This window comes from Leptonychotes weddellii, chromosome X, assembly GCF_054177405.1.
Source record: "Leptonychotes weddellii isolate Sample4059 chromosome X, ASM5417740v2, whole genome shotgun sequence".
Classification (NCBI taxonomy): Eukaryota; Metazoa; Chordata; class Mammalia; order Carnivora; family Phocidae; genus Leptonychotes; species Leptonychotes weddellii.
Window position 1 is genome coordinate 58,496,054 of NC_138385.1, and position 20,546 is coordinate 58,516,599.

At 53.2% G+C, this 20,546-nt stretch overlaps 1 protein-coding gene across 6 annotated transcripts in view; it reads right to left on the minus strand.

The window, feature by feature from the left end:
• Positions 1-5,875: 5,875 nt before the first annotated feature.
• The window catches only part of DLG3 (discs large MAGUK scaffold protein 3), a 49,863-nt gene continuing 35,192 nt past the window's right edge, over positions 5,876-20,546 (minus strand). For 2 of the 6 annotated variants that reach the window (XM_081808707.1, XM_006737477.2), the window contains 10 exons: positions 18,549-18,725; positions 18,250-18,325; positions 17,338-17,437; positions 13,657-13,698; positions 12,077-12,127; positions 11,373-11,474; positions 10,611-10,783; positions 10,093-10,202; positions 9,377-9,468; positions 5,876-8,142 (listed from right to left, as the gene is read on the minus strand). In XM_081808707.1, coding sequence (XP_081664833.1) covers positions 8,036-8,142; positions 9,377-9,468; positions 10,093-10,202; positions 10,611-10,783; positions 11,373-11,474; positions 12,077-12,127; positions 13,657-13,698; positions 17,338-17,437; positions 18,250-18,325; positions 18,549-18,725 — 1,030 coding nt within the window. In that variant the 3' untranslated portion in view covers positions 5,876-8,035. Of the gene's footprint in view, positions 8,143-9,376; positions 9,469-10,092; positions 10,203-10,610; positions 10,784-11,372; positions 11,475-12,076; positions 12,128-13,656; positions 13,699-15,414; positions 15,461-17,337; positions 17,438-18,249; positions 18,326-18,548; positions 18,726-20,546 lie in introns of all 6 variants that reach the window. The other 4 variants (XM_081808711.1, XM_081808710.1, XM_081808709.1 and 1 more) reach the window with 3 other exon arrangements.

Here is a 20,546-nt window from a genome sequence, read left to right on the forward strand (position 1 = left end):
TCTTTCTTTTCTTTTTTTTTTCATTTTCACCCTCAGTCTGCCTAGGAATACCTCAACCTCTGTGGTAAGTCAGAAGAGAGAGGTTGTTCGCAAACCTTTTCACTTCTTCAAGAAAAGTCGACAGTTGAAAAGCTTGCATTTAGTGTAACGAACACAAAGCCACTGAATTGCTTCCAACCACAAGACAGAGCTGGTAGGTCCTTGCCTGGGACGGTCTCCATACCTCCCCGCTTGGAGTTCTCGCACTCTCACGTGCGGTCACCCCCAAACCTCCCTCACGCTCCTCTCAGATAGCTGTCACCCGGAAATTCCGCCAGATACTGCTGTCTGCCACTGTGGGGGACCTGAACCCTCCTCATGAGGGCATCGAGTGGCCCATTTGGCGTGTCCACACTCCTCTTTTCCTAGCACCATTTCTTTGTAAGTAATCAGAATCTGTACCCTGTTCTGTGACATTTCCCTTTTTTTTTTTTTTTTTTAAGCTGTCCTGGAAACCTACCCCTCTTCCCAGCTGGGAAAGGGACATTTCCCCTGTCCTAGTCCACGCATCTCTCATGGATCCTTTGCTCTCTCACAGCAGGTACCTGGCCTCTGTCTGTGTGTAATGGTTAATTGTGCAGAAACCTAACACGCTCATGTGCCATGCTCTTCGGCAGCTGTATTTAAATCTCTGGCATCTGCCTCACTGTCCCTTTGGGATTTTTTTTTGAACCGAAAATTCGCAAAAGGCACGCACTTTCTTTTTGTGGATTCATAGTGCACGTCCTTCAGAATTCTCTTTTATCATCACTGATAGGAGAGGCCTTAGAACTCATCTGTGCAACTTCCTCATGTTTTAGATTAAGATAGTGAGGTCCAGAAAGAGGAAGTTCCCTCTGCAATCATTTATTGAGCATCTGGCACATGTTAGCTGCTGTGAGGGACACAAAGATACCAGATGCAACCCCCGGCTTCCAGAAGCCTTTTGTCTAGCTGGAGAAGACATAATGGGGCAGCTAGCTACCGTGCAAGGAAGAACAGGGTGAGTTCCATCGAACCTGCTAGAGTGGCGCAAAAGACAGCAAGGGGAAAGCTCTTCTGGAGTGACCAGTGACGTCCTCATGGAAAATGGCAACTGAGCTGCAGCCCGAAGGGTTTCATGGACGTGGGGACTGGACACACTCCAGACAAAAGCCCAGCTCACGGGTAAAAAGGCAAATAGTCTAGGCTGGTTGGTAGAGAAACAAACATTGGGACATAATCCTGGATGAGCAAATTGGGACCAGTGGAGGGTGGTAAATCCTTCCTTCTATCAGTCTGATCCTACTGGCCTTACAAGTCTCAACCTGAACATCACCTCCTCCAGGAAGCCTTTCCGGGGCACCTTCTCTTAAGCAGGTCCTCTCATTACATTATCCTCCATTGCTGCATCCCACGTACGTCCTTCGTAGCATTTGGCGTAATGTGTAATTACATACTTAAGTCACGGCCTTGTTTGTCACCCTCCCCCAACTAGACTATAAGGTCCTTGAGAGCAGGGACCGTTCTTTGACTCGCCATTGTATTGTTCGCATCAGGCACGACAACCTGTTGCTAGGTGCTCAGCAAGCTGCAGCTTGTGCTATCACGAGGGTGCGGGCAGTGATGATGAAACCCAAGGACCAAACTGAACAGATAGCGTCAAGAATCAACACGTGGGGGCGCCTGGGTGGCTCAGTCGGTTAAGCGACTGCCTTCAGCTCAGGTCATGATCCTGGAGTCCTAGGATCGAGTCCCACATCAGGCTCCCTGCTCAGCGGGGAGCCTGCTTCTCCCTCTGACCCTCCCCCTTCTCATGCTCTCTCTCAAATAAATAAATTAAAAAAAAAAAAAAAAGAATCAACACGTGTTGGTAAGAGGTTGGATGTGATGCCCAAAGGAGAGAGATCAGGTTTGGGGCCTAGGTGACTCGGAGAATGGTGGTGCTTAGGAGGCGGGAGAAGAGTGAGCGAGGAAGTCAACGAGAAGCCAGCGTGGTCCACAGAGAAATGACATTGATGGTGAGAGCAGGGATGTGGCATCTTCGTCCGTCTACAACGTCGAGGCTCAGAAAGGGGTCTTTGAGCGCCACGCTCGGGAGGCGGTGGCTGACCTTGAGAGCCTTCCTCCACTCAGTAAGCGCGTTGAACGAACACGCGGATGGTCAGTAAGTGGTTGCAGGGCAGGGAGGCTGTTCACTTCTTGGTGAGAGGACAGCAGAGTGAAAAGGAGGGGAAGGAGTGAAAGGAGAGGAAGTGGCTGGAGATGCAAAGGAATCATAATTGATGGAGCAAGATCCCGGGGGAAGTTGCAGGCACTTGAGAACAGAAGCTCTCCCTAAAACAGAAAACAAAATTCATACCACAGGTTTGGGCCCGGGCAAATCTTTTCCCACCGAGGTGGAACCAAAGACGAGGGCGGCCCTGGTCTTTCACGGGACGGATGTTGTACCACGTGCTGCGGATATGCAGACCACTAAGACATAGTTTGTGCCCTCAGCGAGGAGTCACGGACGCGAAGACAAAAAGAGTGGGGCGCTGGGGGGCTCAGTGGTTGAGCGTCCGCCTTCGGCCCGGGTCATGATCCTGGGGTCCTGGGATCGAGCCCCGCATCGGGCTCCCTGCTCGGCGGGAAGCCTGCTTCTCCCTCTCCCACTCCCCCTGCTTGTGTTCCCTCTCTCTGTCAGATAAATAAATAAAATCTTAAAAAAAAATAAAATAGGGGCGCCTGGGTGGCTCAATTGTTGAGCGTCTGCCTTCAGCTCGGGTCATGGTCCCAGGGTCCTGGGATCGAGCCCCACATCGGGCTCCCTGCTCGGCGGGAGGCCTGCTTCTCCCTCTCACACTCCTCCTGCTTGTGTTCCCTCTCTCACTGTATCTCTCTCTGTCAAATAAATAAATAAAATCTTTTTTTTTTTTTTTAAAGGCAGACAAAAAGAGATAAGGGCCATAAACCATTCCAAGTGTGGCAGAGTGCGAGGGGGCAAGCGTAGCACCTCGGGGCCCAACTACTGCGGCCCCACAGCCCGTGTTTGACTCGGCTCTGCCCCTTAGGAGTAAGCTGTGTGGCCTGTCTGGGCCTCCGTTTCCTCTTCTGGGAAAGGAGAGGACACGAGCACCCCTGTCACAGGGCGGTTTGGGGCACTAGGTGAAGGAAAATGGGTAAAGCCCTTAGCACAGTGCCTGTCACTCAGGAAGTACAAAAGGAAGGTCAGCTGTTGTGACGCCGAAAGGTCTGGTACAGGGTCTCCTGGCACTAAGGAAGGGACAGTCCAGGCGACCTAAGAGGCGGGAGCGAGAGAAGGGGCACATAAGGGAGGAGCAGGCTTCCCGCCGAGCGGGAGCCCAATGCGGGGCTCGATCCCAGGAGCCCGGGATCACGACCTGAGCCGAAGGCAGACGCTCACCCGATGGAGCCACCCGGGCGCCCCGGGGAGGGGGGAAGCTCTTGAAGCGAGTCTTAAAAATACTAAAAGGAGTCTTGCGGGTAAGCAAGATGGCGAGGCAGCAATGGGCAGGAAAAGAGGCGTGAGCAAAACCACGGGGCTGTGGTGGTCCAGGCTGGGGCGGCCGGACGCGGCAAGAGGCGAGGCAGCGGAGACGGCCCAAGGCCTGGTGGCACAAGGGCCACGCTACGGGGCTTGAACTTTTCCCCGCCGGTAGCAGGGCCCCATGGGAGGCCGGTTCTGCGGGCTACGTGGAGGACGGCTGTGGGCTCGGCAAGGCCAGCGAGGACAACACGGTCCGGCAGGCGCCCTGCAGGCGGGTGTGAACCCTTGTTCTCGAGCCCCCCACCCCCGGTCCTTGGAGGTACCGGGACGCTCGCGCTTGGCGTGCGGGCGGCAGGGCGGGGGCAGGCCCCGCAGGCGGTCCGTTTGCTCTGTCGCGCAAGCCGCCAGTGCGGATCACACGGCCACCGCGGGCTCGGCTCTGCGGAGGAAGACGCGGCCGGGGCCTCGCTGCGGGGGACCCCCGGGCGCTGGGGAGCCGGTGCGGCGCTTCCGTGCAAGTGTGTGTGGGGGGGCTTTTCCACGTGTGGGGTTTGCCCTTCGAGAAGTTCCGTGTGCGGTGACAGAAGGTCCTAGAGGTGCCAGGGCACTGACTGGGCGGATACAAGGACGGATGGAACCGAGGCCACGGACTGCTGGGCGGGGACAGGCGTGAAGGGCCGAGCCTGGAAATGCGGACACCCTGCGGACAGCGAAGGGACCCTGCCGGGGCCCAGACGGCTTGGCGCGCTTCTCCCCAGCTCCGACCCTCACGGTTTGCGTTTCTGCAAGGCTTCCTGACACCCGGGGCTTCCAGGGCTTGGCGCCAGGCAAGCGCCGTCCCTGTGGGAAGGGCCCCGTGGCCTTTCAGCTCGAGCCTGGCGTCCCTTCAGGCCCGGCCTTTACTTGCTTGCGCCTTGGTCCCCCCTGGCCTGCCGCTCGGCCGCCCCCTCTCCTCTGCATCCTGGTCCGTCAGCCTCGTCCCGGAGCGCGACGTTTGCACAAAGCTTTTGCCTTCATTAGGTAATTTCTAGCCGCACTTTCGCCTCACCGGGAGGTCGGTGGTCTGTAGCCGGACACAACTTTCTTGTCATCGTATCACCCGGGGAAGGTTTGCACGCAAGGCCGCTCGGAGCTGAAGGAAGCGCGACGGGGCTCGCCGGGCTGTCAGCGGCAGCGGAACCGGGGAGATGGAGCTCTGGCCAGCTGGTCACAGCAGAGCTTGCGGGGCGGGGGGGGGTCTACCGTGGGTGTTTGAGTTGCTCAGTGGCTTCCCCTGGGGGCCGGATTTTCTCCAGCTGAGCCTCCCCTGCGAGGAAGGGCAGCTGCCAAGACAGCCGGCGCCTCACCGCGGTGGGGGGACAGGGCCGGCTCTTTGCTCCCTTTGCCCTTGGGAGCCGGATGCCCTTAAGCCCTCCAGGAGCGTTCTGGGCACTCCCTTCTGGCGGGCTGCCTTCCAGCAAATGAGAGAACGGGGCAAAGGAGTCAAGCGCCGCGAACAGGTCGGGAGGAGCCTCCGTCCCGTGGCTCAGCCCACAGCGGCCAGGGCTTCTGAGCAGCCATCGCTCTTGACCGCGGTCACGGCCGTGGCCCCGCAGGCTGGTTCACAGAAGCTGCGCGGCCATCAGCCAGGTCACGCGCCTGCTCTCGGCGCTCCTCTCTTCGGGGGGCCGACCACCTGCCCTGCCACCTGGGGCCTAGCCTGGTCCCGGCTCCCCCATTTCCCCCTGAGCTCTCAGTGGTTTCTGGAAACACGGGGAGCCAGCAGGCCAGCTCCTCGGCGCCGCATTCATCACTCAGCCCCCCGCTGCGAGCTGGGCCCCTGCTTCCTCCCCGTAAGAGATGTCCTTGCGGCCGCAGGCGTCCCCCAGCTTGTGCACCTTTGCGGGAATGTCAGCATCCTGCCACGGAGGCTATGGACACGCCTCTCACCTGCTTGGTGCTGTGAGGCGGCGTTTGGGGGCCGTAGTGGGAGACCAAGCATATAGCTTTCACGAAGGACCGGGTACAAGCACAGCGGTCTGGAACCATCCAGAAGAACACCAGACTCAGTCAGCAGATGGTCACTAAGTAGAGTCTTTTGAAGATTTTTTGAGAGAGAGAGAGCACGTGGGCGAGGGCAAGTGGAGAGGTGGGGAGAGGGGGCCAGAAGCAGAGGCAGAGGGACAAGCACACTCTGCACTGAGCGTGAGGCCTGACGCAGGGTCCGATCGCCCGACCCCGAGATCACGACCTGAGCCCAAGTCGAGTCGGATGCTTCACCGCCTGAGCCGCTCTGGCGCCGCTGGGTAGAGAGCCTTTCGGACCCCAAAGTCTTGAGACTTTTCCCCACGACTGTGCCCCCACCCTCCCTTCTCGACCCCATGAAGAAGGCCTCTGAGCCACACACAGTTCATTGCAACTATCGTTTATTAAAAAATATATGTCTCCTTGGAAGGAACACTGGTAAACCAACTAGTGTCATGCTTACTTTGAATCTTGATTTCCTTCCCTGGGAGGGGCAGAGGGTTGAGCATCACTCAGAGTACAGCACTTAACATCAGGGAAATCAACACTCCCCGCTCACCCCCTCCTCACCACAGTCACCATCGCCCACCACGTCATCCCTCTTTGCCTTCAATCCAGTGTACTGCCCAGGTGAAGCTGCTGCCCTTTCTTTCCCCTCATTCTGGGCCCCACACTGTACAGTTAGCCTCATTATGCAGGTAGGAGAACTGTTAACAGATTTCCTAAATTTTGCTGGTAGCACTCAGAGCGCCTTCGACATGGCGTCGCTCGCCACGGGTCACAACGCCGCAGGCTGGGAAACCGCGGATTCAAGCCCAGGGCCAGGCGTGTCCATGCTCTTCTCCCCTGTGTCATGCCCATTGTGGGCCTCGGGAGGCACGGTGGCTTCAAAAACAGCCCGGGGGGGGGGCGGGGCCCGAGGCCCACCTGCCCCCTGCACTTGTGGTCAGAGGAGAAGCTCCCCCGGCCGCAGTCACTGCCTTCTGACTCTGGCACAAACCAGCATGGTTTCAGGTCTCACCAGCAAGGGAATCCTAGCTCCACGGGTCACGCGGACGGCCTTCGAGTCCGCGCTCTCCCCGAAGCAACAGTAAGCTACCAGCTGTTGGTGCGGGCGCTGGGGTAGGGCGTACGGAGCAGCTGCGGAAAAAACCCAAAGCCAACTTCTCATCACATGGCTGGCCAGGCCCAGTGCGGTCCCACCGTCCCGGCGCAGAGCCGGAAGGCAAGTGACTCCCCGGCCCCGGTGCTGGGCCCCGCGGAGGGGCCTCTGCGGGGGGCGGGGGGGGGGTTCGGGCGCAGCCCCGGCCCGGGAGCAAAGGGACCCGCCGCAGCGCGGAGCCCGAGCTCCCGCTCTCCGCTCCCGGCAGCCCCCGCGTCCCCTCCGCGGACCGGACGGCCACGCCGGGCGCACCTACTCTATCGCAAGGCCCGGCTCCTCCACAACGTCACGAACCTTTAAAACACTTGTCAAATTGGATTCTACGCATTCACTTAAATAGTAAAAGTAAAATTTGGAATAATGAAAAGGCTGACACGGTAGCACAACATGGTTTTGGTTTAACAGCAGCTTAAAAATGAACAAAAAGGAAACCTCTCATGCAGACACATTGGGTGGCAGAAAACAATAGGCAATTTAATCTGGAGCACTGCTAGCCATTCTCTCGCTTTCTGCACCCGGGACTGACTGTGCCTCCCGGGCGGCAGCTGCTTCGGGGTCCCGTCGCCAACCCTCTCGCCCCCAGAGAAAAAGCCCGCTCGCTGACCCCGACCTAGAGACAACCTCAGCTTTCAAGAGAATGACCAAACGCGAGTGCCCCCTTGGTACAGCACTTACTACCACTTGCGATCCCTCCCCAACCAGCTGGGATATAAGATGCCATCTGATTGGAATATGAAAATTAAAGCATTTCTCTAATAACACAGTACCATTGATGAAGTCTCCATAGATTTTCTAGTCCAAATGTGTGTGAATATATATATATTATATGAGAGTGTATAATATATATATATAATAATTTCTATATATTTTATATAAATTACATATATATATCTATATATAAATAAGATACTTTCTGTCGCCATACGTTGCACCGTTCAGCGCTGCGTGACAGCAGCGTGAGAAGCAGAAATGCCCGGGGGCATCTCGGCACGCGGCACACCGAGCTCGCTTCACAAGCCACGCAGCCGTCCAGAGCCTGGCTTTCCGGCAGTCCTCCTCTCGTCTCTTCGCTTCTGCTTGGTTTTTATGAAAACAATGACTCTGATGGATTTGCACCTGTGCTAGCGCTTGGGAAAGGTCCATGCAGGAATGGGCACAGTCACGTGATGAGTGAGATGGCATCATCCCAAAAAATAAACTAAAACAAGATGAAAATTTAAAAAAACAGAACAGGACTAGAAAACTCAATTTTTGGGACATATCTAAAAAAGGGGACAAGAACAGTAGTCATTTGTTCTCCTGGTGGGGACAGGACTGAAGAGGGAGGAGGGAAGAGGGACTTGATGTCTTCTGTTCACAAGAGAGTGCTTGGTGGGGATTCTTCAGAGTTTTTCAGGGGATGGGACCCAAATGTAGTGCCCAGACTGGTCCTCGATTATTTGTTTGATCTTGTTGTAAATCTCTTCCAGTGAGTCACCCTGTACAATGGCTAAAGTGAAGAGGAAAACAGAATTATTAATGTGCTCCACAGCACCCCAAACCCGGCAGTCCAGCCTGCCCCGGCCCCCACCCCAGCTCAGCCTGGCAGAGATGCCCGCACAGCCTAGGGCAACGAGGGAAACCGGCAGGTGCTCTCAGCCCACGGCCCAGTGTCAACTTGCCGAGACAGTGAGACTAAGTGGCAATGAACGAGAAAACGGATTGTTCAAAAAATGTTTACTGAGCACCCATTAGATGCCAGACCTCGAGGCTCACGTTGCTCTTGGCAGCCATGAGGCCAGCAGCTGGTCATTGTAAACAGCCTCAGTAGAAGATTTGGAAAATCCCAGTTAGCCAAAGAAAGAACCGAAAGAAACGGTTTCTAGCAAGAGGCAGGGCTCCCGGGGCCATCACATCTGCTCTATGTCAGAGGTCAGCCCGGAAAACGAGGACACGGACGTAACAGTAAAGGGAAGGTCCGAAAGCCACGGTCTGACAGTACGGCTACGTGTCCTTTCCCTGCTTCACCTGGTGGCACCAGCAGCTGCGGTTCACTCAGCACCAACCTGCACACAAATGTCACTGTGCTTTATTTTTTTTCAGTTTCTGTCTGTAAATTCTAATCAGTTAACCTACAGGGTAACACCGGTTTCAGGAGCAGAACCGAGTGATTCGGCACTTACATACAACAGCCAGTGCTCATCCCAACAAGTGCCCCCAACCAGCCCACCCCCCCCCACCTCCCTGTGACTGCACTTTAAAGGTAAGCAACATACTACAGAGAAACGTTAACAGCCTTTTAGGGACTGACCTTCCAAAATAGGGGCCATATACACACACACAAGCACGCCACGCACACACGCACACACACTGACAGACAACTCGAACACCCCACTGAGAAATCATCATCATCAACCAACGTGGATTCGGCACCTAAAACACGCAAAACCGAGTACTACACTGGGAGGAGGAGCTGGGAGGGAGAGAAGCAAAGTAACATAGGGAGCCTCTAATCTGGTAGGAATATGAGGACAAGATGAACAAAATGATCCAAGGCAGCAGTTGGTGGTGGTGGTGGTCGATACTATAAACTGGCTAAACGCCCCTGGATGGAAGGAGCTTGAGTATTTTGCAAAGGTCTGACCTCCAAAGCGGCCAGAAACTCTGTGCTGGGTACCTAAGCCTTTTGGAGACACTTAGAGGTGTCTGGCTGGTTACTCGAGCTGGGCAGCAGGGCTTCTTACCTGTGAAGTATTCTCCAAACTCCTGCTCCAGTTTCATGGCTTTGTCATAGATTTTATTTGCTTGTTCATATGTCTGCCGTCGGTTCATTTCCCTGCCAAAGACAGAGAAGAAAAATGGTACCAAACTGGATGTGTTTTTTTTTTTTTTTTTCTGAGAGAGAGCGCACGAGCTCGGGGCGGGGGAGGGGGGGCGTGTGCAGAAGGAGAATCTTTTGTTTTAAAGATTTATTTATTTTAGAGAGCACACAGGCAGGGGGCGGGGCTGGGGGGGGCAGACGGAGAATCTCCAGCAGACTCCCCGCTGAGCGCGGAGCCCGAAGCGGAACTCGATCTCACGACCCTGGGACCACGACCTGAGCGGAAACCAAGAGTTGGACGCTCAACTGACTGAGCCACCCAGGTAGCCCCTGGATCCTACATTTTGATTAACATAAAGGATTGCTCCCAGGCTCCCTGAAAATCTGCTCAGCTGCCCTATGAGAGCAGCAGTGACCCACGGCTCAACTTCTGCCCCAAACTTGCCAGGTTTGAAAAGGGCAACTGGAATACAAGTGCAGACACTCAAAGCAGAAGGAAGCCTCGGGGACCAGCTGGGGTGCCGACTTGCCTTGGAGCTTCCATGGGGTCTTACCCCTGCCCGACAAATCAGTTTATTTTCTTGTTCCTTTCCAGGGCCCTCCCCTAGCTGGGAGCGTCTGAGGCTCGCAAATACTTACATAAGTGCTTCAATGGACTTGGGCTTGATGAAAATGGCAATGGGGTAAAGTTGTGCTTGCTGCAGCCTCTTGATAGCATTGCCGGAAACATCTAAGATGCAGTGCTTGCCCTGAAAAGGCAAAGACCTGTTATCAGCCCACCCGGTCTCTGTCTACCCAGCCCCAAGCACGTACCCAGCAGCAACCCAAACATCTGCCTGGGGTGGGGGAACCCAGGGTCACCCAGAGAGGCCTAGAAGATTCTATCGCTGAGGCACCCAGGCCCCACATTTTGCTCCTACTAGCCAGAAAAGGCCACATCTGCAGAGGGGTCCCTATGCATGTCGGTGACACGCTGGGGTGAGCTGCGTGGAGGAGACACAGCCACCTCCAGCCGGGGGCTGGGAACACGCAGAGCCGGCATGCCGCTTGATAGGCCCTGTGCCGGGAGGAGGCGGACCCTAACGGAATGCCAGTGGGGCCATTTCGGTTTTTCCTTTGACGGTTGTATTTAGCAGGGCCATCTCCTCTCTTCTTACCCTCTCTGCAACTGCCCGCACTGACTGGATGCTGGTCCCATAGAGATTATCATTAAATTGGCCTGCTTCAATGAACTTGTTGTCCTGAATATCCTTCTCCATCTGTTCTCGGGAGACCACAAAGTGGTAGTCTTGTCCATCCACCTCATTATCACGCCGAGGCCGAGTGGTATCTGAAGGAAGAAAGGAAATGCTGTGTGGCCCAAGGACAATGACCTGCCCCAGGCCAAAAGAGATGACTGTTCCTCTCTCACCTGGGCCCTGGGGCCACTCCAATATTTTCCAGGTGAGTGGCAGGGAGAGTAGCTGAAAGAAGTGTGTCTTGCCTACTTCTCTTGTAACCACCAGGGCTCACACACAGGGAGCTATTTGCTTTAGTTTAAACTGGACCAGAAAGGTAGGGTTTCCTGGGCCAAAACCTGGCAGAAGAGGCCAAATGTGGCACGGGAGCCAGCGACCCTAACAAGCTGTCCATGGGGCCGTGCCAACACCACTTGGACCAGGCCCCCCATTAGTCCAATCCTTCCCGACCATCACCACTCAAAACTTCTCTCCAAGGGAGGAAGCAGGCCAGCCTGATGGCTTAGGCCTCCCAACCCCATCAGCCCTGTGGGAATCTACTGCTGCCTAATCTCTTCCAGAGCGTTAGGCGCTGTTCCCAGAGAACCCTAGTACCTGGCCCCACACCCTTTCCACAGAACATCAGAGTAATCGTTCCCAGGGCACCAACGCCTCCCTCCCAAAACCTTCCTGGGCTCTTACGTGGCACACAGGATCCAAATTTATGCGGGAACTCCGAGATCAGGTCATCGTTGACTCTGTCCTTCATTGGGCCCAGGATGATCACAGGCCTTGCATAGTGAACTGGAGAAAGAGAGCATGGAGGTCGTGAGCGAGGCCTCCCACCAGACGGCCTCTTCTACCTCCAAGTCTGCCTAGAACACCGCAGCTCTGGAGCCGCCACTCAGACAGGGCAGAGTGTCTGCAGCCATTCCCTGGCTTTTAACTACAAAGACATCAAAGAGCCTTTAATTTGAAAATATCTAAGTCCAAGGCAAGTCTGAAATCAGAAGCATCTCCCCTTCCAACAGATTCAGGAGAAATCTCTGCATGGGCACCAGCAGCTAAGCAAGGTTTTTTCCGAGGAGCCACTACAGGGAGGGACCGGGACCTTTCTTTTGGAAACGGTCACACCCACTGAGACTGACCCTTGCCCTCTTTGTCAACCTGTCCTATCCTCTGGAAGGCACCCCGGCAGCAACAAAGGTATGGTGAGGGGTGCACACTGGGTTTCCTTCCCCATTTTCTACAACAAGAGGAAGACGCAGGAGAGAAGGAGACGCCCAGGGGCTGGACGTGTGATGGGCCCCGCCAGGCACTTCCCTCCGCCGACACGGCCAACCACTGCGTTGGGCCCCACGACCACGTGACCAGCTTGAAGGCAAGACTCTCAGAAGGGGGCTTACTTTCTTGCCGTGTCACTGGCTCATATGACAAAATTGCATCCTCTTGTCCTTCTGCAACAAAAAAGGGAGACATGTTAGCACTTTGTAATCTGCCTCCCTGTGTCCTGGTCCCCCTACAACACTCCCCTCACCCCCACCTCTGCCAGAAAACAGCCTTGTCAATGTGGTACTTGCCACCACCTGCCCTGTGGGCCTGTCTGCTACCCATTGGCAAGAAAGCACAGGAAGCCCTTCACCACCCCTGGGACAGGAGTCCTCTCATTCAGCAAAATATCGCTGACCAAAGGGACATGACCCAGAAGCCATGAAGCCTCCACCAAAAACCACCCTCATTTCTCAGGAACTGTTCTTATAGGTAACAGTCAACTGTGCTCAATTACCCTCTTGCTCTGGTAAGAATCACAGGGAAGCTTCAACTGGTCCAGAAATACTGTCCACGTCCCCTAATCTGCAAGCAGGGGAGTCAGGGCACTCATGCAAGCTAACTTTGCCCTTTTAAGGGTCTACCTATCCCCCCTGCACTGGAAGAAATCTCCAGATAAGTGGCTCAAGGCTGGGCTAAGGTCCCCAGTCCCCTTTAAGAGCAATGCTGAGCCCTGCTCTCTCCTCATGGTAGAGCTCCATACATCCTAACAGTGATGAACTTGGGGCGCCCAGGTGGCTCAGTCGGTTAAGCATCTGCCTTCGGCTCAGGTCATGATCCCGGGGTCCTGGGATCGAGCCCCACGTCGGGCTCCCTGCTCATCGGACAGCCTGCTTCTCCCTCTCCCTCCGCCTGCCACTCTGCCTACTTGTGCTCTCTCTCTATCTCTCTGTCAAATAAATAAATAAAATCTTGGGGAAAAAAAAACAAACAGTGATGAACTTTTCCTAAAATAGTCACCAAGCCACTTGGTTCTGGGTGCCTGGAGGTCCCCAAGGGGCTGACAGCAGTGCTGGGGAAGGCAGCAATATTTGCATCAAGCCCCAGGATGCTTGCTCACAGGCTTCCTCTGAGCCTGACTCGTGGGCAGATTGTACAAGACCTCTAGCCATAGCTCCCGAGAGGCCAGGGCTCCCAAAGTTCGTGGGGTTCCAACTGTGGCTTCTCTGGCTTGGTCACAGGATCTCTGAAGGAAAACCGGGCAGTTACCGGATCACTTAACCCAGCAAAAAGACAAAGACACCGAGCCTTGACCCGGGGGGTCCTAGAGACCCGGAAAGGCAATTCAGGACAACAGCCCACAGGAGCCATTTGTCTTTTGGTCTCTAAGCAAATCTGTCAAACTGGCAGCATTTACAGCCCAGGATGCCCATGGCAGGGATTGACTCACTGGCAGCTCACCCCTCCCGAGGCCCCAGGGACAGCTTTAAGTCAGGTCCTGGCCACAAGTGCAGGCCTTATACTCTCCTTTAATTCACGGCCTAAAGCCCACCCCGTCAGGACAAAATGGCCACAGCATTTCCAGGATCTCCAAGTGCACATGGCTGAACGAAGCACTAGCCTCTGAACAGAAATGGCAGCCATGCAACGTGGGAATGAGGATGGCTGGGACACATGGTGGAGCCACACGACATGGGGGAGAATGACACACACTTACTGGAACTGCTTTCGCTGTCACTGGTGTTGGATGTCACTCCCTCTGCAAGCCAACAAGAAAGAGACTCCGATTCAGAACACACCACTGAGAGGTCACACGCGGCACAAAACTCAATTCCTCCAGGAGGCAAGACACCGAGCTGCCAACCAAGTCAGGCCACAGGAGGCCTGCCACATCCAGGCTACCAACTGGGAGGCAGAGCTCCAACCCTGAGCCCCTGGCCACCTCATACTTGTCCCCAGAGCATTCTCGGGCTGCCAAGGCCCTCCCTGTACACTACAAGCCTTCCATTCTTCGGCAGCATCTTCTTCATCTGAATCAAAACAACGGACTTGGATGGTTTCCAAATCCTATCTCAAAATGCATCTCCCAAGGCTAACAACAGGAAAGGAAAGGCAGTGACAGTAGCAAAGATGAGTCCAGGGACCGGGCTGCTCTTGAATTCCCTTCCCCAGACAGAACCCCCGATGTACAGAGTTGTGCGGTGCTCCAGAACTAAGAGGCTAAGCACTAGGTACGCTGAGCTGTCACCAGGGAACGCGGCTCTGACCGTTCGGTGGGACCTGCCACCCCTATCATCTAGCCTCCTCCTCCTCCTAGCTTGGCCTCAGTGGTGAGGGAGGATGCTCCTCCATCCACAATCGGACAGACGTGTCAAAACACAGAGACCACAAACACAGAACACTGGGAGGCCAAGACAACCGTCCTGTCTCAGACCACTGGGACTTGCCTACATCTGAGTGTGGGCATGGCCGCCATGCTCAAAGGAAGCACAAGGTGCAGTATGGCCCAAACAAAGGCCACCGCTCCCAAGACGAAAGGCAAATGAAGATGAAACATGAACACAACAAATGATGGACAGAGACACTGCTCGTTTCAGCCAAGATGACACTGTTCCAGACTGTGATATGCTGTGGCCCCCATAGGAAGGACTGAGTGAGTCGCCAACCAAGGCTAGCTCCTGAGCAATCCCCTGAGGAAGCTCCTTCACTTTCATGCCTTTATTACTTATTGAAGGAGAGTATACACTGACAGAACCTCCCGGCACAGCCACGTGTACGTGCACAGAGGGGATGCTAAGGTGCTGTCCTCTCAGTCCCTTCATTTTTCACTCTAGAATTATTTTCCAGAGAGGACAGGTCAGAGCTTTCCCGACCTAAGGCACTAGATATAAATGTATATATGGTCCATAAATGCCACTGAGACCCTCCCCCACCAGCTCAGCCCCTTAAAGATGCTCCATGGAAAGCCAGCCCACGGCTTTTCGAGGCCCCTGGACCTGCTGGGATGTCCCAGATGCATGATGGGTAAAGGGCTTCACAGTACTCTTGCCCCTAGTTAGACCCAAACTGCTCATTCTTAAGCCCAATTCTTTAGTGCTGTGTCGCTAGGGAAGAAGCCAACCAGCGGACACCCCTCCCCTCAACAATAGGCTAGGGATGAGCTGAGTGGTCACCCTTGGAGAAGTACATCTTGCCTACCTCATTTCTAAGGCGGGGCACCAAGATGGCTCCCCATCCCTTCCAGGTACAAAAGGAAAATACAGACGTGAATGATAGGCTTTTATTAGGGTACCAGGGATCCAGAGCAGAAGTGTGACATCCTGAGCCACTTGTTCCTCCTCCTGCTGTGGTGTCCGAGTCCTCACAACACTGTCCTCCCCTCACCCTTTGCCCTCACCCACGTTCGCTACACCCCCAACCCCAGCATCTCCACTCATGCCAGAAATACAGTTAGTGGTGTGTAAGTTTGACTTACTCAGGTTCTTTGCTCCATAATAATCGTCACTTAACCCAGGGAAGTCCTGATTTCACAGACAGCAAGGACAAAGAGAGAGGGAAAGAGGGAGGGAGGGAGGGAGGGAGGGAGGGAAAGAATTGGGACAAAAGAGAAAATAGAGAAAAAAGACAAGGGGAAGGAAGAATACAGAGCCAGGTGAGCATTAGTGACAGAAGTATGAAATACTATGAAGACCTATAATTATAGTGAGGTTAAGAACTTTGCTACAGAAAGAATGCCCCAGATCCAATAAGATACGGGTACTTCATCCTGCCCAACTTGCTGCCAGAGGGCCTTGGAGCGGACTACCTTTCTGAGGTGGTCTACAGTCTATAGCCCAACAGGACAGAACAGGTAGACTTTCCAAGGCTTAGAGTACCTGCTTTGGCTGAATTTGTACTTACAGAGCCCCAGTCTCTGCTCTGCCCCTGTAATCACCATTTCCCTCTGAGGGTGCACCAAAGAGCAGGCAGAATTATCATCATCCCAAGGAGCTTTTGCCTAATACTGACTCACCCTGTCCAGACCCTTCAGGGAAAGCTTCGTGCAGTGTCCGGTATGGCCTTCAAAGCTGACCAGAGTTGTGCAGACCACAGAGGATGAGCTCAGCTTCTGGAGAATTAGCACTAGGCAGTTTCAACTCTCACCCAACAGGCAGCCCCTGTCCCTCAGCTGAGCCACCCAATGGTGAACCCTCCCCAGGCTAGATCGAGCACGGGTACGTTCTGAGGCTGATCCAGTGAACTGTGGTGACCTCCCTTCAGACCATCTCCCACTGCTCACGAGCAGAACCAGCTGCAGCTGGTGCTTCTTACTGAGCTACCCAGGATTATGACCCATAACCTCCATTTGGATGAAGGCACCCTTGGATTGACTAGCTACCACTTCAGACAGCAATGACCTACGTAGACCACGACCATGAATCAGGCTGGCCTAGACAAAGTTAGTCTCTTGCCAGTCCCAACAGCCCAGGACCCCAAGGCCCCTCCTTGTGAGGCAGCAGAGGAGAGGCTTACAGTTCACCATGAGCCATATGAGACGTGTTTCACCAGCTTGACCTGGTGTTTAAGGTGAGGGTCAGAGCAGTTAATTTCCGAGACATATGGTAGAATACGAATATTTCTCAGGATTACATTGGTTCTTAAAAGTCAGCTTATGGCCTTTCCTACCATTTACTGTTTTTCAAAAAAACTTTATTTAGACAATGTTGAGTAATCCCCCTTCCACGTCAATTCCTTTAAGCAGGAAGGATTTTATTTTGAAGGCTGGCTCTGTAACTGGGATGACAGTGAGGCTGCTGGAGCCGTGTGGACATCCCGGGTGCATATGCACATGCATGTAATTCAAGAAGCAGGTCCAACTCCAGGTGGGAAGAAAAGGCTCTTCTCTTAACACAGATGAGTAAAGTTAAGGGAAAGAAAACACAGGAGGAAGAAGCCAGGAGAGCAACACTGAGTCCCTTGACCTGGTTCTCTTGAAAAACCATTCTTCTAACCCTGACACTGTGGCTGAGAACTGATCACTACCACAGCAGAGCTTGGCCTGGCACCCCAATGCCAGTGCCAGGGATGTCCTGGTAGACCAGCCTTGGAAGCAGCTGGTCCTCAGAGCCTCTGACATTGTTTCAGAGTGAGCAGCTGGATGAGAGAGATCCAATGTCTCCCCATGCAGATCAATCTCTACACTGACTGCAAATAAGCAAGGGTGCGCGCGCACACACACACTCATGCACGCACACATGGACGGATGGACGTGCGCGCGCGTGTGCACGCATGCGTGCGCGCGCACACACACACACACACACACACACACTTTCCCCATCTTCTCATAAGGGGAGGTGCAAATGAGGAAGAGAGGGCGGGGCTGTGGGCAGTCTGCTCTCTGTACCCTGCTGCTACTTACGTTCCTGTACGCTGCTCTCCTGGGCCATGTTTTCTTTGCTCTTGTAAAATGGAAACTTTCGAGAGAGGCGGAAACTCTTTTTACGTTTCGTTTTGATCGACTGTGAAAGAACATGAAGATGGAGGGGAAGGACAGAAGAAAAAAAAAACAGAACAATGGATTTTAAAGCATGCAAGAAAAACTAAAATGGAGACAATGGTGAGCTAAATAAAAGACCATCTCTCACAAATGGAGTCTATGAGATTAAATGAAAGTTGATGTAAGAGGAAAATTATGTTTACAGGAAAATGTTGTAGGGATGTTAGAGGTTTCTACCTAATCCAGACTCACAGCACTCACTGGCACTTTCTAAAGGACAAAGGTCACTGTAGCCTCCTGGACACATGCCCTAAGGTGCCACTGATACAGTCATCTACTCCGTGTCTCTCTTCCCTCTACTGCTCCAGAAGTTCTTTGGCCTGCGAAGCTCACAGAAGAAAAGGGGTGAATGACTGAGCCCTCATGCCTCATTGGTCTGAGGGGAGGTGGTCAGAGCTCTGAGGCTGGCCTTCCTCATTGGGTAACAAGGCCAGGTTCTGTTCAGGGTCCCCACAGCTCTGACAGGGTCTGCGGCCAGGGACATAACCACAGACGGCTTCATGTACCCGGAACAAGTCAGCCTTTCCAGATAGTCCAATTCCAACACATCTTCAAGAGCCAGTAACCCAGGGGGAAGGAGTACAGACTGGACACAGAATTTTAGTGCCCTCTCTCTGCTTTCTGAAAAGCAGTCAGTGTTCTGATAGGACAGAGCCAGCCCCCTGAAAAAGAGATATTCTGTTGTGCTCCCCAGTTCTCTTATCCAGCAGACAGACTCCAAGCTTCTTACTCCTTTTCACATATTGGCTGATTTCCTTGGGGATCCCCACTTACCCTGTTAGACTCAATCATCCCCGTCCTGGCATGGAACTTCACGGTTTTCAATCGAGCTCTTTCTTTCTTTTCCACCCTGTTTTGGAGTCAGAGAGGAGTCCTGTTACTCACTGCCAGTGCATGGTCTCAGCAGCCACCTTTTGGCTCCCTGAGTCCTAACTGTGTCTTGAGCACCAACTCTACCGAAAAGGAACGATAGAGCACATCCATTGCTCTCAAGCAACTTATAGTATAATAGGTACAAAAGAAAGCAATACCAGGAAGAGGGCAAGGAAGGCCTCAAGATCATGACCACTCACCTCTTCTTACTGGGGATCACACCGATTTGCTCGCTTTCTCCATGCGGGGTCACCAGTCTCGCCTGCCACCACTCATCATCAGACGCATTAATGACGTGCAGAATGTCACCATAGGAGAAGCTGAGCCCCTGGCTTGGCAGGCAGCTGTCCCGAGTTCGATCATAATCAAACAGGGCCCTGAAACACACAGCGAAAGATGAAGTCCTCATCCTAACCCAGAATGCCAGGAGCCTGGCACTCTTCAAAGGATGGCAGAGGAAGGCCAACGCAAAGAGTCAGCACAGACCCAACAGCCTCAGAGCAGACCAGAGGGAATTCTCCAGGAGACTGCATCCTTCCTTCAGTCTCGATGTTATAGATATATGCCTCTTCTCAAAGAACATGCCACTCTCCCAAAAAAGGGGAATAAGAGAAAATCTTTCATGAGTCCCAATGCCTCAAAGCCTCTATCTAGACACAAGGTGGAAATCCAAAGTAGAACACACAACAGTCCTCCCCACTCACCCACATCCCAGGGAAACAAGTTAGCTCTACCAAAGGGCTTCCTCAGTTTACAAACATATCTTCAAAAAGTAGTTGAAGGTAGGACATAAAAATGTTAACTAGTCTCAAACAATGAATGGTAAATGCTGCAGAGACACAAAAGAGAAAAGGACCCCGCGTCCTGGGACAACTAAGGAAAAAGCTAAATCTGACATTCACCCACACAATAATAAAGTTGAAAGGACCCTGCCAAGAAGCCTCCTAGTTTAATCTCTCATCTTGCACAGAGGGAGAGGGAGGCTCAGGGAGGAAGAGTAATGTGACCCAGATCACACACCTACCTGACCTAGGATGGTGGCCAGGTCCTCTGACAAGACATGCAGAGTAGAGTGATAAAGGAGAAGGTGGGAAAAGGCGGGAAGGGAGCTATACCATCCAGGCTTGAGAAAAAGGAAGAGCCCAGCTTGGCTGTAGCTGGAAGTCCTAGAAACTGAGGTTGGAAATAAAGGTCCGGGCAAAATGTGGAAGGCTCTGAATACACCTGATCCAGTGGTCCCTGAAGATTTGAGAGTAGGGAAGTGACACATCAAAAGAGCCTTAGGAACATGAATCCACCCTCATATGTAACGGGATAATCGTGTGGAGTGGGGTGGGGTGGATTTGAAGGCAAATCTAAACCGAAACTACACGCTCAAATCCTTCAGGATCCACCGCTGGCTCTGGCTCTGGTGAAGCTAGCACTTCACACCAAAGCTCCCCGCTTCCGGGAATAAACTCACCTGCATGAAAGTGTCTACTATTCTCACCCACTGGATCTCTGCTCATAGAGTCACTGCGAATGGGTGATTTCAGTGAGAAGTTTGTATTTTTCTACTCGCCATCGAGCCTCTCTTTTTTATATTCTCTGTTAACACCTTTGTACACACAGCCCAGTGCATTTCCCAGAACTAGTTCCAAGATTTAGACTTCTACCTGCAGTTCGGTGGTCTGTGGCTCGGCTGGAAGCTGCAAAGTAAAACCCACTATTTCCCCACGTGCAGGCCCAAATGAAATACAGAAGACAGTAAAACTGTGCAGAGTGAAATACCCATCTACTTTTTAAACTTCTTCAAACAGAAGTCTTAAGAAATCAGTATCAGATTATTTGAAAATGAAAATACCCAAACTCCCACATAAAGCCTTTATGTCCCTCAACTTATGCACTTGAAGCGGTAAGGAGAGAGGCCGGGCCAGCAGATCAAGGAGGCACTCTGCCCAAGAGGCTCTTTCCTGGCTCTGTGCAACAGGATCGAGGCTGAATGCATTTGCCCTGCATTCGAAACTGAGTTTCCTAAAGCAAGGAAGGCATTCTGTCAGATGTTCCTACAAAGACGTGCATGGTGAAGACCTTATTCTAAGTGACAATGAGAAACACTAAATGTCATTCTGGGCCTCAAAGATTAAAACAAATGTAGTAGGGAAAAGAACAGAACTTGGATTAAGTACAAATTAGTTTGGGGAGGGAAGAAGGAAGAT